This window comes from Diadema antillarum, unplaced genomic scaffold (assembly GCF_040938485.1).
Source record: "Diadema antillarum isolate AM-2024a unplaced genomic scaffold, OU_Dant_1.0 scf00000094, whole genome shotgun sequence".
NCBI classification, from domain to species: Eukaryota; Metazoa; Echinodermata; class Echinoidea; order Diadematoida; family Diadematidae; genus Diadema; species Diadema antillarum.
In genome coordinates, this window is record NW_027270983.1 from 1,880,764 (window position 1) to 1,894,967 (window position 14,204).

The 14,204-nt window shown below is 40.1% G+C and overlaps 1 protein-coding gene across 1 annotated transcript in view; it reads left to right on the plus strand.

The window, feature by feature from the left end:
* LOC139718438 (uncharacterized) overlaps window positions 1-14,204 on the plus strand; it is a 162,846-nt gene that overhangs the window by 83,868 nt on the left and 64,774 nt on the right. Inside the window, 8 exon segments of the mRNA XM_071629910.1 lie at window positions 5,238-5,342; window positions 6,374-6,444; window positions 8,264-8,437; window positions 9,702-9,909; window positions 10,645-10,836; window positions 11,462-11,638; window positions 12,588-12,770; window positions 13,101-13,283. Coding sequence (XP_071486011.1) covers window positions 5,238-5,342; window positions 6,374-6,444; window positions 8,264-8,437; window positions 9,702-9,909; window positions 10,645-10,836; window positions 11,462-11,638; window positions 12,588-12,770; window positions 13,101-13,283 — 1,293 coding nt within the window.

Genomic DNA, 14,204 nt, shown 5'->3' on the forward strand with positions numbered 1-14,204 from the left:
GAAATGGGCTTGATCCAAGTCAACAGTGAGAAGATTTTAAAGGTGACCACAACTGAAGCGACCATTGAAAATGTACAACAGCTCGCAGATGAGTATCCAGAGGTGTTCGAAGGAACAGGACAGCTTGGAGGACTGTACCATCTGGAATTGGACAGTACAGCGAAGCCGGTTGTCCATCCCCCACGACGAGTCCCTGTTGCCCTGAAAGTTAAGCTCAAAACTGAATTGGATAGTCTGACCGACAAGCAGATAATAGCACCTGTTGATGTCCCTACCCCATGGGTTTCCAGTATGGTCTGCGTTGAGAAAAAGAATGGGCAATTACGGGTGTGTCTGGACCCAAAAGATCTCAATGCAGGTCTGCAGAGAAGTCACCACCCAATGAAAACAATAGAGGATATTGTAGTGGATTTGAAGGATGCCAAAGTTTTCAGCACATTTGATGCCAAGAATGGGTTTTGGCATGTGATGCTAGATGAAGAGAGCTCTTACCTAACTACCTTCAACACACCACATGGACGGTATCGTTGGTTACGAATGCCATTTGGGTTGAATACAGCCCCAGAGAAGTTCCAGAGGAGACAAGACCAGGTACTGGAAGGTCTAAAGGGTGTCAGATCAGTTGCTGATGATATACTGGTTTTCGGTGAAGGCAAGACCATCGAAGAGGCAGAGAGAGACCATGACCAGAATGTAAGAAATCTCATGGAGAGATGTCGCGTTGTCAACCTGAAGCTCAACAAACAAAAGACCAAATTGAAAGTAACAGAAATTCCATTCATTGGTCATCTGGTCACATCGCAAGGTCTCAAACCAGATCCTACCAAGGTGAAAGCGGTTCTGGACATGCCAAACCCCACAGATGTCAAGGGAGTCCAAAGATTCATTGGCTTTGTCAACTATCTGAGCAAGTTCCTACCAGGACTCAGTGACAAGTGTGAACCACTCAGAAAATTAACACAGAAGGATGTTGAGTGGTGGTGGTCTGATATCCATGAGGCAGCAGTGGCGGAAATCAAGAAATTGGTGACTGCTGAACCTGTCTTAAGATATTATGACCCCGGGAAGGAGCTTACCTTGCAAGCGGATGCTTCGGAAGTAGGACTTGGTGCGGCATTGCTGCAGAATGGGCAGCCCCTAGCTTACGCAAGTCGGGCCCTCACGGATGCTGAAACGAGGTATGCCCAAATAGAGAAAGAGCTCTTAGCAGTTGTATATGGATTAGAGAAGTTCCACATCTATACATATGGCAGGAGGGTGAATGTCCAATCTGACCATAAACCGCTTGAAATCATCAGCACCAAGCCATTACATAGAGCTCCTAAACGTCTACAGAGGATGTTAGTGCGGATGCAAACGTATGACGCGAAGATTATCTACAGACCAGGACCAGAGATGTATCTGGCTGATACGCTCAGCAGAGCGTACCTGACAGACTGCAATGAACAACCTGCCACAGGGATGGAAACAGTAAATATGGCTAGACATGTCCCAATATCCCAACCGCTTATGGAGGAGTTGACTGAAGCAGTAAATCAGGATGAGACGATGACAAAGCTAAAGGAAGTAATCAGGTCAGGATGGCCAGAAAGACAACATGATCTTGACCCAGTGTTGCGACCATACTTCCATGTGCGAGATGAATTCAGCCTAGATGATAATCTAGTTTACAGAGGGGAAAGAGTCGTGATTCCCAAGTCGAAGCGGAGAGTAATGATGCAGAAAGTTCACTCTTCCCACCTCGGGATAGAAGGATGTCTACGAAGAGCCAGAGAATGCATCTACTGGCCTAATATGAACTCAGAGTTGACAGACTTCATCCAAAAGTGTGATACCTGCAGATCCCTGGGACGGAACCAACAGAAAGAAACGCTGCATTCCCATGATGTACCCCAGAATCCCTGGAGGAAAGTTGGAGCTGATATTTTTCAGTTCTCAGACAAGATGTATCTTGTGACAGTCGATTATTATTCTGGATTCTGGGAGATCGACTATCTGGAAAATACGAAATCATCCACTGTCATCAGGAAGATGAAAGCACAGTTTGCAAGATATGGCATACCTCTAGTGCTGATCACGGACAATGGCCCACAGTTTACAGCAGAGAATTTTCAGAAGTTCTGTAACGACTGGGAGTTTGAGCATAAAACGTCGTCCCCATACTACCCACAGAGCAATGGGAAAGCCGAGAATGCTGTGAAAGTAGCGAAAGCCATTATGACAAAGGCGAAAGCATCGCACTCAGATCCATATCTGAGTATCTTGGCATACAGAAATACGCCTACTAATGGTATGACCAGCAGCCCTGTACAGAGGCTCATGAGCAGAAGGACCAGGACTGTACTTCCAGCTACAGAGAAACTGATGAAACCAAAGGTACAAAAGGCTGCAAAAGAACTGAGAGCTGCAAGGAACAGACAGGCATTTTACTACAATAAGAATGCCAAGGATCTAAAACCTCTACAACCTGGTGATGTCATTCGGATGAAGCCTACAACTGGACAGCAGAAGGTCTGGCAGAAAGCTGTTGTGGTCCAGGCGACAGGAGAGCCGAGATCATACATGGTAAAGACAGCAGATGGTGCTCTCTATCGACGAAATCGACGCCATTTGGTTTGTACAGACGAACCAGCCATGTCTACCTCAGTTGAGATAGATATTCCAGAGGATCAACCGGTGACCCCTAAGCAGGCAGCCCAACCGCAACACCGCAATGGAAGGCTGCTTGTAACCACCAGATCAGGACGGGTAGTTCATCCCCCCAAGCGTTTTGCCGATTACGTGTCAAAGTGAATAACCAATAATTAGAAAAAGGTTTGAATATAGACCAAGACTTAAGTCCCATTAATCATTTTTTTTTTCCTTTTCTTGCTTCAATTAATTATATTTTGCAAAGGATGTTTTTGGTGATTTTTTTTTGACGGCAATTTTCTCACCTGGACACTCTGAGGAAATAATTTGGAACATTATATTTTGCAAAGGACGCTTTCTGGTGATTTTCTGGACGACAATTTTCTCAACTGGACGCTCTGAGGAAATAATTTAAAACTACATTTTGAAACGGACGCTTTTTCGTGATTATTTGGACAGACATTTTTTTTTTTTTAATGGACGCTCAGCGGTACTTCTTTTGTGAAACATTTATAGATTATGTAGTTTAGTTTCTCAAAATCCAGTCTTTATGGATTATAATCACTGCAGAGTGAGGTGTAATTGTTATCCACTCTGTCATATGTTTGATTATTTTTTCAGATGACTGTTTCAGTTTCAAGTATTGTTTTTGAATTTTGTGGTTTAAAAAAAAAAAGAAAAAAAGAAAAGACCAACAATAACATAAAAAAACAACAACACATAAATACATTGTTCAATAATTTCAGGAAAATGAAAGTTAAGATTTAATTGTTTATGTTTTTGTATTTTTTTCAAAACTGCACCACACACAAAACAATGGAATGTATGAGCAATATGCCCATATGACTTTGATTTTCAGGGATTTTTTTTTAATACAATTATTAATGGCTTCACAGCAGCCATTTTGGGCGAACATTTGTTTTGCACACGAGATGAAACATTGTTTGTTTGTTTGTTTTTTCCTTTACAGATTATTTTTGAAAATGCGTGTGTATTGATTATGTCAGTATGCAAATTTATTTGTTTCTGTACCCAAGTAGCAAGGAGCTACACATACTATATATAGTTAGTATTGGTGCATAATGTTTTGCCCTTATATTTTATTTTTGCTCTCAAGTGTCCACATGCAAACCAAAGTTGGTTGTAAGGACGAGATATGACAAGGATGGCACAATGCTTGGCACATAGTGTTGTGATGTCATATGGTATTGCTAGTTTTCACAGGTACCTCTCCAACAGTTAGGAAATTTTGGTTGATGTGAGTAAAATCCCCGTATTTTGTTATTGTGATGTCATATCATTTTTTGTAAGAAAGACAAGATTAAACCAAACAAACCCCTCACATATGATGTTGGAGTTATTACACAAAGGATGTGAGGATTTTGAAGTTCACAACATTTTTTCAGTTTAACTACCGTATTTAGCATGGAGGCAAATAGTAGCTACAATATGGTTGAAACAAAGTATACAATGTATATACATATTTGATGTACATAGTAGTGTAACAATGTGTAAGTCAGTTTGTGAGTGTTAGCTATAACAATACAGTGTTGAAAGTATTGTTTTACCAGGTGTTCAAAATTAGGTGAGAAATAGTAGAGTTTACGATACCATAGTGTCTTGACACTATTATACTTTTGGTAAAATAGGCGGATTTAGTTTAATGAAGAAAAAAAAAAAAGAAAGAAAGAGAGGAGAGATACAAGTATGAATTTGAAGTTATATTAAAGAAAAAAAAAAAGAAGAGTTTTGGAATTAAGGCTTAGAGGAGGCTTAGAAGAAACACACATAAGTAAACAAATAATATGTTGTATAGTATTTGTATTTTATGGAGTAACAATGAATGCATATGAAAGCTACAACAAGAAACAATAGGCTTATAATAGTATTTATAATTGTAAGTACATTATTTGAAACATGTAGTTAGATACAGTGGATCAAGGACGTGTATTCAGTACATAACAACCACAGGGCTTCTGTGATATTTAGCAAGGTGGCTTACTGGGTATTATATTTTCACAGATTAATATTTGCCAGATTTACAGAAATTGTTTTCAAAGTATCTTGGCATTTTGTTCTTTAAAAAAAGGGAGATGTAAGAGGTGTATAGCGCCACCTCTTGAGAGAAACATTACAGTGAATAAAGTCTAACAGTTGTACTCTTAGACCCGATGTAAAATGTCTTCAATCAGTATGATTCCCCACCATTGATAGTGAACCCGAGTCATTGTAGGGTAGCTGAGAGATCCAGCATACAACAGCAATGATACAATCACCACATGGAATGCAAGCTGTATGTGAGAGGAACAAAAGCGTGAGAAACGCTTTCACTGTTCTGTGGCATTAGGCAATCTATCAATCGGTTTGGGCGGGTTTGTGCGCAAAGCAGAATATGTGAAGTTGGCATGCTGTCAACCGAGTTGGATGTGCAAACGTGGCACATAAAGAGTTAACCAATTTACAGATGTTCAGATGTGAAAGTCTAAAAAAAAATCCTCTGGAGAGCTCCTTTAACCTTATCGTTGTAGTTACAGCTCGTTCAGAAGGGAAGAAAGTCACTATGTTTCATACATGAATCTCGACCATCCTATTCTGTCTCCCTACAGACTATGTGTGCAGAGCTCCAGTGCCAGCTGCCTGGCAGCTCTGAACCAGTCACAAACCACGTTCCAGCCCTCGACGGCACCAAGTGTGGTTCTGGAAAGAGACAGGTGGGTGAAAACTGCTCCTTCTAGAGCAATGTACAGTGCTTTGTGACAACTACAATAATAAGGCTTGTCATGCTATGTCATGCTCTGATTTGTTTGTGATATTAAAGGGGCTGTACAGTTCTGGTTGAGGTGAGGATTTAGCTTTTAACATTTTGTGAGATATTCAGAAACCTCTCCATGAGATGTCAAAGAGCATGCAATTCTAAGGGGTATCAAAAGTTTATTTGATGAAAATCGGTTTTGAAATGGCTGAGATATCCAAAAACAAGGTGAAACAAAGAGATCCTAATAAAAGGCGTGGCCTGTCGCCTTTTATTATTATTACTTTTTATTTGATATCTCAGCCATTTGAAAACCAATTTTCGTCAAATAAACGTTGAATCCTTCTTAAAATTACATGCTCTTTCATATTTCATAAGAGGTTTCTCATCTCACTTAGGAATGTTATAAACCTGAATCCTCACCTTAACCAATACTGTACAGTCCCTTTAATTGTTGAATGAAAATTACAAAGCTTCAATTTATTCATAATTTGTTTTTATCAAATTATAGCATTTATTATTCCAAGCACAAAGCAAGGCAACTGCAACCTTTTTTATTTCTATCTCTCTCTCTCTTTCCTTTCTCATTGTTCTGTTGTTTAACTTGCAAAAGTAGGATTTGTTGGTTCAGTAATGTCGAGCTTTGTTTGTTTGTTTGTTTGTTTGTTTTTTCACACTAAAGGTTGCTATATGTATAGTAACTTCTTTTTGTCTTTATCAGTCAGTGCTTATGGAAAATTATTTCACTGCAGTTCAAATTATTTCAGTGCAGTTCATTTTGGTGGAAAAACTTACGGGTATATCACTATCACAAGGGCATTGTGACTGACGTTAGGATCGAAGAACTTGAAAATGATATGGTTGCAATGTCTGTCACTGGTTACATTTTGTAGTTATTGTGCGATTCTCTGTATTTGAGACAGGTTTTTCAACAACTCTGTTGGGCTTTGTATGTTGCCATGACAATGTCATTTATTCTGTCTCTCCCAGATCTGCGTCCATGGTCAGTGTTTGAAAGTCTTCAGCTTGTACGATTGCAACGGAGGGGAATGTGTCCCAGAGTAAGACTGAAAAAGAAAAACCACATGCTTGATATATTTCAAAGAGATGGTATAGTTTTGGTTGAGATGAAAATTCAGGTTTTAATTTGTGAGATAATGAGAAACCAAGTATATGAAATGTTAAAGAGTGCACAATTGTTAGAGAAATGCAAATTGTTTGAACGAAAATTTGTTTTGAAGTGGCTGAGATATCGAAAAACAAAGCAAGATGATGAGGTTCTACTGAAAGGTGGGTCCCACCTTTTATCAACCAAAACTAAACTATCCCTTGAAACTCGTCTACAGGTTTTTTTTCCAGTTTTTTATTTTGTTCCTTTTTGACCAATATGAAGTAAGTGTCAGTTCATTAATGACAAGTTCCAAGGTCGGACTTGTATTATGATTTTATTGAGATGTATGGGAAGTTTTGTTTTTTTCTTTTTCTTGGAACAGAAGGGAACTTTGAAGCAGCGCATTGAGATAAAAGTCTTGATTGGAGCTTGATATTTGTCAAATTGTGGGTCCATGCAGTAGTGCAATCTTTCTGACCATGTCACTTTAATAATCAAAGCAAAAAGGATGATGTGTTTGTGCTTGCACACCAATACTGGAACAGTCACAAAAATTTATATGAATAAATGATAACATTGGGAACATCAAATGTTCCAAATTTGTATGCCTTTACTCCCAGGCTCAGAGCTTTATCATTGAGTTGAGTGATATAACTGCAAGCTATCTGATGGCTTGAGCAAAAAACAAAACAAAACAAAAACAAAACAAACAAGACAACAGCCCCCCCCCCCCAAAAAAAAAAAAACAGCAACCCATCAACAACGTTGATTTGTATATGGCAGTGTATGTTCAGTGGATTGTAGTCCGTGTTTATTTTTAAGCGTCATTTCTTATGTATGGATGCTTAAAGTGAAAACTAATTTTCGGTAAGTGCTTTAGAACCCGTCTAGCACCATTTCATTTTTTCTTGCAATATATCAAAAGAGTCCACTAAGAAACTTACCTGGCTGACGCGGTTTGCCGGAATGATGAGTCGGTTTGGAGTATTTTGAGAAAAATAATAATAGTAGGAAAACCGACTTTTATTCCAGAAGGCTCCAGACTAACTCGGTCTTGGGGGAAAAATTCGACCCTACTTCAGACAATTCACACGCAGTTCGTGATCGCCACATTCTACTGGCCACTGCATAATACCAAATGAGGCCTAACTGAATGGACAGGAAAGTGCGCGTGCTAACGTATTACGTAAATCCTGTACAAAACAAAACAAAAATGACAGCGCGCGGTCCTCAGTTGCTGAGACGCGCGGTCTTTGGAGTTTTTGTTGTTGTTTATCAAGTGCCTTTGATTGTTTTAGAGGTGCTTGATAGGCGCACACTAATTTTGCATGCGCGCAAAAGAGGTTTTTGATGCGCGCGTTGTAACAACTCGAACCATTACTGCGAGTAGCCAGAACACGAAGCGCTAGTTTATACAGGGCGCTCCCATAGGACAACACTGTACACAGAGGGACAACCATTACAACTCATCCCGCTGTCATCAAAGCGAAGCCGAGTTATCCTCGAGTCCAAGTTTAGCCTGACCCCGTTCGGGTAAGTAGGGTTGACTGAACCTTTTTAGTTAATATTTCGCATTTTCGTCGTTACCCATCGAATATCTTGTTATAACATTGTTATCCTGCACATTTCCTAAGCATACATTCACATGTGGGAGCGAAATTTGACAACTTTTGCAGTCGTACCAGAACTTTGTTTGGGCTTTAAGATGAAGCGGTGTATAGTGTACGGGTTTGATTAGCTCATTGTTCCATCTTTACCTCTGCTTCTAGGTGGCTTCCCGGAAACTTTGGATCTTGCCAGGCGGATTGCTACCGCTACCGCAGCATCTTCTGCGTGGAGCGCCACGACGACGGCACCACCATCCTGGTCAGCGACCTGTCGCGCTGTCCGGCCGAGAGGCCCGCAGAGAGCGAGTACTGTTGTGACCCGGTCAGCCAAGGAGAGTGAGTAGCCACTGACCGATGTGAGGTCATCTGAGCGATGAAAGGAAGGAAAGCACACGATGACCTGTGCTGAAGCTCTTTAGTCAGATGCTTCAACACCACTTGATAACACTGAGGATGATTCGATGGTCATCATAGAGCTGTTTGTCATTGTCATAATGTTATTTTCAATGTTAGTTTACGAACATTTGGTATGAAATTCAAAACATTTTGTGCAAGTTCACTTCAAGTGTAAGTTGAATTGTAGTAAACCCATTAAATTTGCCAAATCAGAATGGTGCATGCTCGGCAAAAGTGGACATCAGCTCAGAAAGTTACAAGAAGTTTCACGTATGTTCATTGAGCAGTGATAACAACTGGAAGCAAGCAATTATCCAAATTAGATAAGATGATGTCATATGATGATGACATCACCTCACAATCCTCCCATTGGTTTGTACACTACTCTATCGTTAAAGTCATTTTTATTGTTATTATTTGCCAACAACTACAGTCAATTTGAATGTGGAGTGCACTTAATATCGACAGTGATTGCATCACTTGTGACCACTTCAATTTTCATTGTCAAGTACCGCATTATTATGATGCTTGATGAAAAGATGCATATAATTATAAAAGAACTCCTAAAGTAGGAGCATTAAAGGGGAATATACCCCAAATATTCATATTCCTTGAGTGAATGCAGCAATGTTAGTAGAACACATCAGTGAAATATTGAGGAAAGTCGGGCAATCCATTCAAAAGTGATGAATTTTTGAAATTTTGGTGATGAGACCACTGGATCAGGAGACTACTACAGATTATAACATCACATGAAATACATTACAAAGAAAATTTCACTAAATACCATTTCATATGAAAAGTACATATTCCCCGAACTCATTACTGCTGTATGTCAATGGTAATAGTATTCCCCCTGCTTTCTGAAAGTGGTAAGTCTAGTGCTCTTTCATTATACCAGAAAAATCAAAATATGTTGAATATTTTCTTTTGTAATGCATATATGTGATGTCATGATCTGTAGTAGTCTTCTTATCCAGTGGTCTCGTCACTAAAGCTTTAAAAATTCATAACTTTTGAACAAAATGTCTGATTTTCCTCTTCAAAAAGCTTTCACTGATGTGTTCTTCTAAACTTGCATTCACTCAATCCACATGTATACTTGGGCCAAATTCCCCTGTAAGAAACCAAGGATGGCAAGACATCGAACCCTACACGTGTATCACTTCAACATGGGCATGGCACATACTTTTACCTCTTACAGGGCGGAGTTCCGCATCATTTCCAGCACCTGCTCGGTGACCTGCGGCACTGGCACTGCCACACGAGTCGTTGCCTGCGTGGACATCGATACTGACCAGGTCGTGGACGACTCCCTTTGTTCCGACACGCGCCCAGACACCACTGCACAGTGCGCCCTGGACCCCTGCCCCGGAGTGACATATGTGCTTTTTTATGACAACTACGGAGAGGTGAGCCGGGTTCTTTATTCAAATCCTTGTGAAGTAGAATGTAAAATTATTCATCACGGGGAGAGAAGATATTGGAATAGTCATCCTGTGCAATGTTGAGAATCTGTGCTTCATGCCATATGGATACACTAGAGTAATAATGAAAAGAGCATGAGAGGGTGCTGTACAGTTTGCTTTTGTCACTTGAATCATATGTACATGCCATGTACTTGTCAACTCCAGTTATAATCGCTTCATTGCAAATCAGAGCAGTTTCAAACTACGGTAAAAGTAGACATTTTTGTGGTGTGGAAATGTTTGTGGATTTCGCGCAACCAGAAACCAGTGCAAAAATAGAAGCGCGCAAATATTTTTGTGTGCCATATGTTCCAGTATTTAATGTCTTCATTCCGCAAAATTACAAACATGCAAAACTTGTCTTACCCGGATGAGTGCCAAATATTACCAACGTGAGAATATGCAGTAATTTAACAACTACAGACGTGTTTCTGACCCTAGTGGGATATGATAGATAATGGGTTAATGATAAAAGTATCCAAAAAATACAGCTTTCACAGATTTCAACGAATACATTTTGTCATGGGTATGGATAACCCTTGTGCTGTTTATGTAAGTGTACGCCACAAAACTCACTTTTATTTTCCCAAATGCTGAAGCATGTTTGCAGTGATCTGTACATTAAGAATACATTTATCATATACTCTCTTGTTTTTCTTTCCCTTCTTATGTGATCAGTGTTCGGTGACCTGCGGGGGTGGCACTCAGACTCGCAACGCCTTCTGCTCAGATTCCAGTGGGAATCCCGAGGCCGTGTCGGTCTGCGCTGCGGTCTTCCCCTCCGTTGTCACGCAGCAAAGCTGTAACACGCAGGCTTGCCAGGGTACCGTGGTTACCACATATTCCTACAGCACCACTGCTTTTGGAGCAGTAAGTCCAAAATATCCTTGCTAACATTATCCCTTTGCGGGTCAGTATCTAATCTGTTCTGACAAAATTTACCTCCCCTTGAACCACCAACCTTTATAGTTCTCAACTGTGTGTCAAGATTTTTATCGTGCCTTTTTTATCGGATGCAGGTTGTGCATGATAGAATCCCTAAAATTACTGTATCAGTTTTGTCTTGTTCTTCTTGCAGTGATAGCTCGTACACTGTAAAATTTTTCCAGTGATGTACATTTGTATGTGTACCATTGTGTGATTTAGTGATATGAAACCGTTGTGAAGTAGATTTTAATAATGTACAGGAAAATCTGGTGGCAGGAAAACATGTCTTGCACTCTGGGAATTGAGCAAGATTTTAGCACGTGAAATAAATTTCAACAATTTAACCAGTGGTGAATGCATTGAATATTAGAAAAACATTTCCACATATCTTGTAACAGCTACAACTGGCCTTTGCTAAAAGTCTCACATGTTGGAATTTTTGCCCTCATGCAAATTGTATTGATAATATTCTCTAATGAGGATCACCCTGGTTTATATTGGAGAGAAATTTCGCTTGTGTTGTTGGTGAATTACATGGCTCTGTCCAATGATCTCAACACTCCCCCAGTGCTCAGTGACCTGTGGTCAAGGCATTCAGACCCGAAGCGTGTTTTGTGTCGATGACCAGAATGTGGTCGTGGACAACACCAACTGTGCGTCGCTCCAGCAGCCGGCTAGTACTCAGATTTGTAACCTGGCGGCGTGTCCGCAGACTTACCGCTACGTCACCACCTCATACAGTGCTGTGAGTCGGAAAAAAAACTTCACCAGTACTTGTAAACTGCCTTTATGTTGACATTGAGATTCTTAAAGGGACTATACAGTACTGATTGAGGTGGGGATTCATGTTTTGAACATCCCTGAGAGATATAATGAGAAACTTTTCATGAAATATCAAAGAGCATGTAATTTCAAGAAGGATTCAACATTTATTTGATGAAACTTGGTTTTCAAATGGCTGAGATATAAAAAAAAGTGATAATGATAAAAGGCGACAGGCCACGCCTTTTATTAGGATCTCTTTGTTTCACCTTGTTTTTGGATATATCAGCCATCAAGACCAATTTTCATCAAATAAACTTTTGATACCACTTAGAATTGCATGCTCTTTGACATCTCATAGAGTGGTTTTTTGATATCTTGCAAAAACATTAAAAGCTAAATCCTCACCTCAACCAGAACTGTACACACCCTTTAATACCCTTTTTTGTGTGTGTGTACAAAATGTATCCTCCTCTGTCAGTTGCATCCAAGCTTTACAGGTTTTAAAATTATTCTCCAAACTTCATCTAATGTAGAATGTTTAAGTATTAAAGTGAGGACTACCTGTGCACTACAAATTGCAAAATTTGTTGTATCAATGGAGATAGCGAAACTTCTGTTTAAGTTGAAGTGAATGCATGTATGGTAAAATTATTAATTTCAACCTGTCACTGAAAAGAATTGTAGTGTGGAAATAACAAAAATCTTCCTATTCATTGGATTCATGCTAACTGAACCTAGTTTGTAAAACACACAAAACATACATTTGTTAAAATGTCTTTCACTACAGACCGTATGAATAACTGTATGCTTGAAGAGTATGGACGTTTAAGTAAATATTTGTGAGGTTTGAACTCGGGGTGAATACTTTGTTGGAAAGCAGAACACATGGAATATAAAATCATTTGCAATCTGGGCGTCTTCGCATGCAGTGTTCGGTGACGTGTGGTGCTGGGGTGAGGACACGGTCCGTGTTTTGTCTGGACGAGAGCAATCAGGTGATTTCGTCCACATTCTGCCAGAATCAAGGTTTGACCGCTCCACAGACTGCAGAGGCCTGCGAGGAAGCGCCCTGTGAGGTCACCTATAGATACGAGGCCGACGACTTTCCAGAGGTAAGGTCACGATCGGCTCTTTGTTGGGAGAGCAGGGTGGGCATGAACAGTCGACAAGGTTCCTTTGAAATCTTTGCTGTAGAATCGTGGCTGTGGATAATTTTTGTTTTGTGATTTTATTACAACCTGGGTGTACGTTATTTTAAAGTATATTTTAAACTATAGAAAAAATATAAAATGGTTCTCACAATTGTTTTTACCTTAAAACTTGTGTCATGTGATGTACCTTTTACACAAAATAATGTCATATGTTGCAATGTTGCCATGAGCACAATCTCTGTACCCCTGGTTTCATATCTTATTTGTTTTTGTTACCTTGCTCGCACGCAGTGCACAGCCACTTGTGGAACACAGGTCGTCACCCGTGACGTGGATTGCGTCTCTTCCGACGGAGATGCCGTCGTGAACGATACGTTCTGCGAGGAGGCAGGCCTGACCGTACCCGACAGGATCCAGACTTGCATCCTACCCCCGTGTGGGAACTTCCAGTATACCACCGGAGAGTATGGACCTGTGAGTATACATACATATAGGAGATTTGTCGTAGGATTTCGACGGGAGTGACGTTTGTCAATTAGCCTTGCTCAAGGAAAGTGCAGGCTAGTGATATGGTTTTTTTTTTCAGTGGGTGGGGTCAGTAATGTTATTTCCACCCCTATACAATCATTTGTGTAATACATTCTAATAGTAACGTTTGGTATTCCAATGGAATCAATGTATAGAAGGAATTGGACAAACTATTTGCAGATTTCAAAAAAAAGAGAAAAAAAAAGATGAGAACACTTTACCAATAGAAATGGAATACTCTTATGGAATATTTGTTGTCAAATAAAATCATCACCATCTTGGGTTTTAACCAATTTTCCAATTATATAGGCACTTTTTCCCTCTTGTGATTGAATAGTCAGATGGTGGTAACGAGTTGAATGCATGCATTGCTACAATGTGGAATGTTGAAAATTCCATGTACCATTCAGTATCCAATAACCTTTGTATGTTTTCATTTCTACAATTACATGACAGTGTGTATGCAGATTTTGTGAATGAGTCCAAAGTGACAGCAATTGATACTTTCTTCTTTTTTTTTCAGTATTTACCTGGTAGTACATTTTGTCCCAAAAATGTGGAATGATGAAATGCTTGCTCAGCCTACCCCCTCCCCCATGTTGCTATTTTACTCTTTTCCTTTCGTTATCCCTCTGTTGGTCCTTATCTTGTTTGATGTTGCCTCCCTATTCATCCTTATCCTCCAAAGGTTGCCCTCATGGTCCTCGGGATCATCACTGACCCTCCTCTGCCCTTTGTCTGTCCATCATCCTGCTCTAATCCCCCACGCTTTACCTGTTGGGCTCCTTCCCCATGACCCTCCTATCCTCCCCTTTTGTTTTCTTTGTTCTGTGTCCCTTGCCCGTCCCTGACCATTCTTGTTGTGTG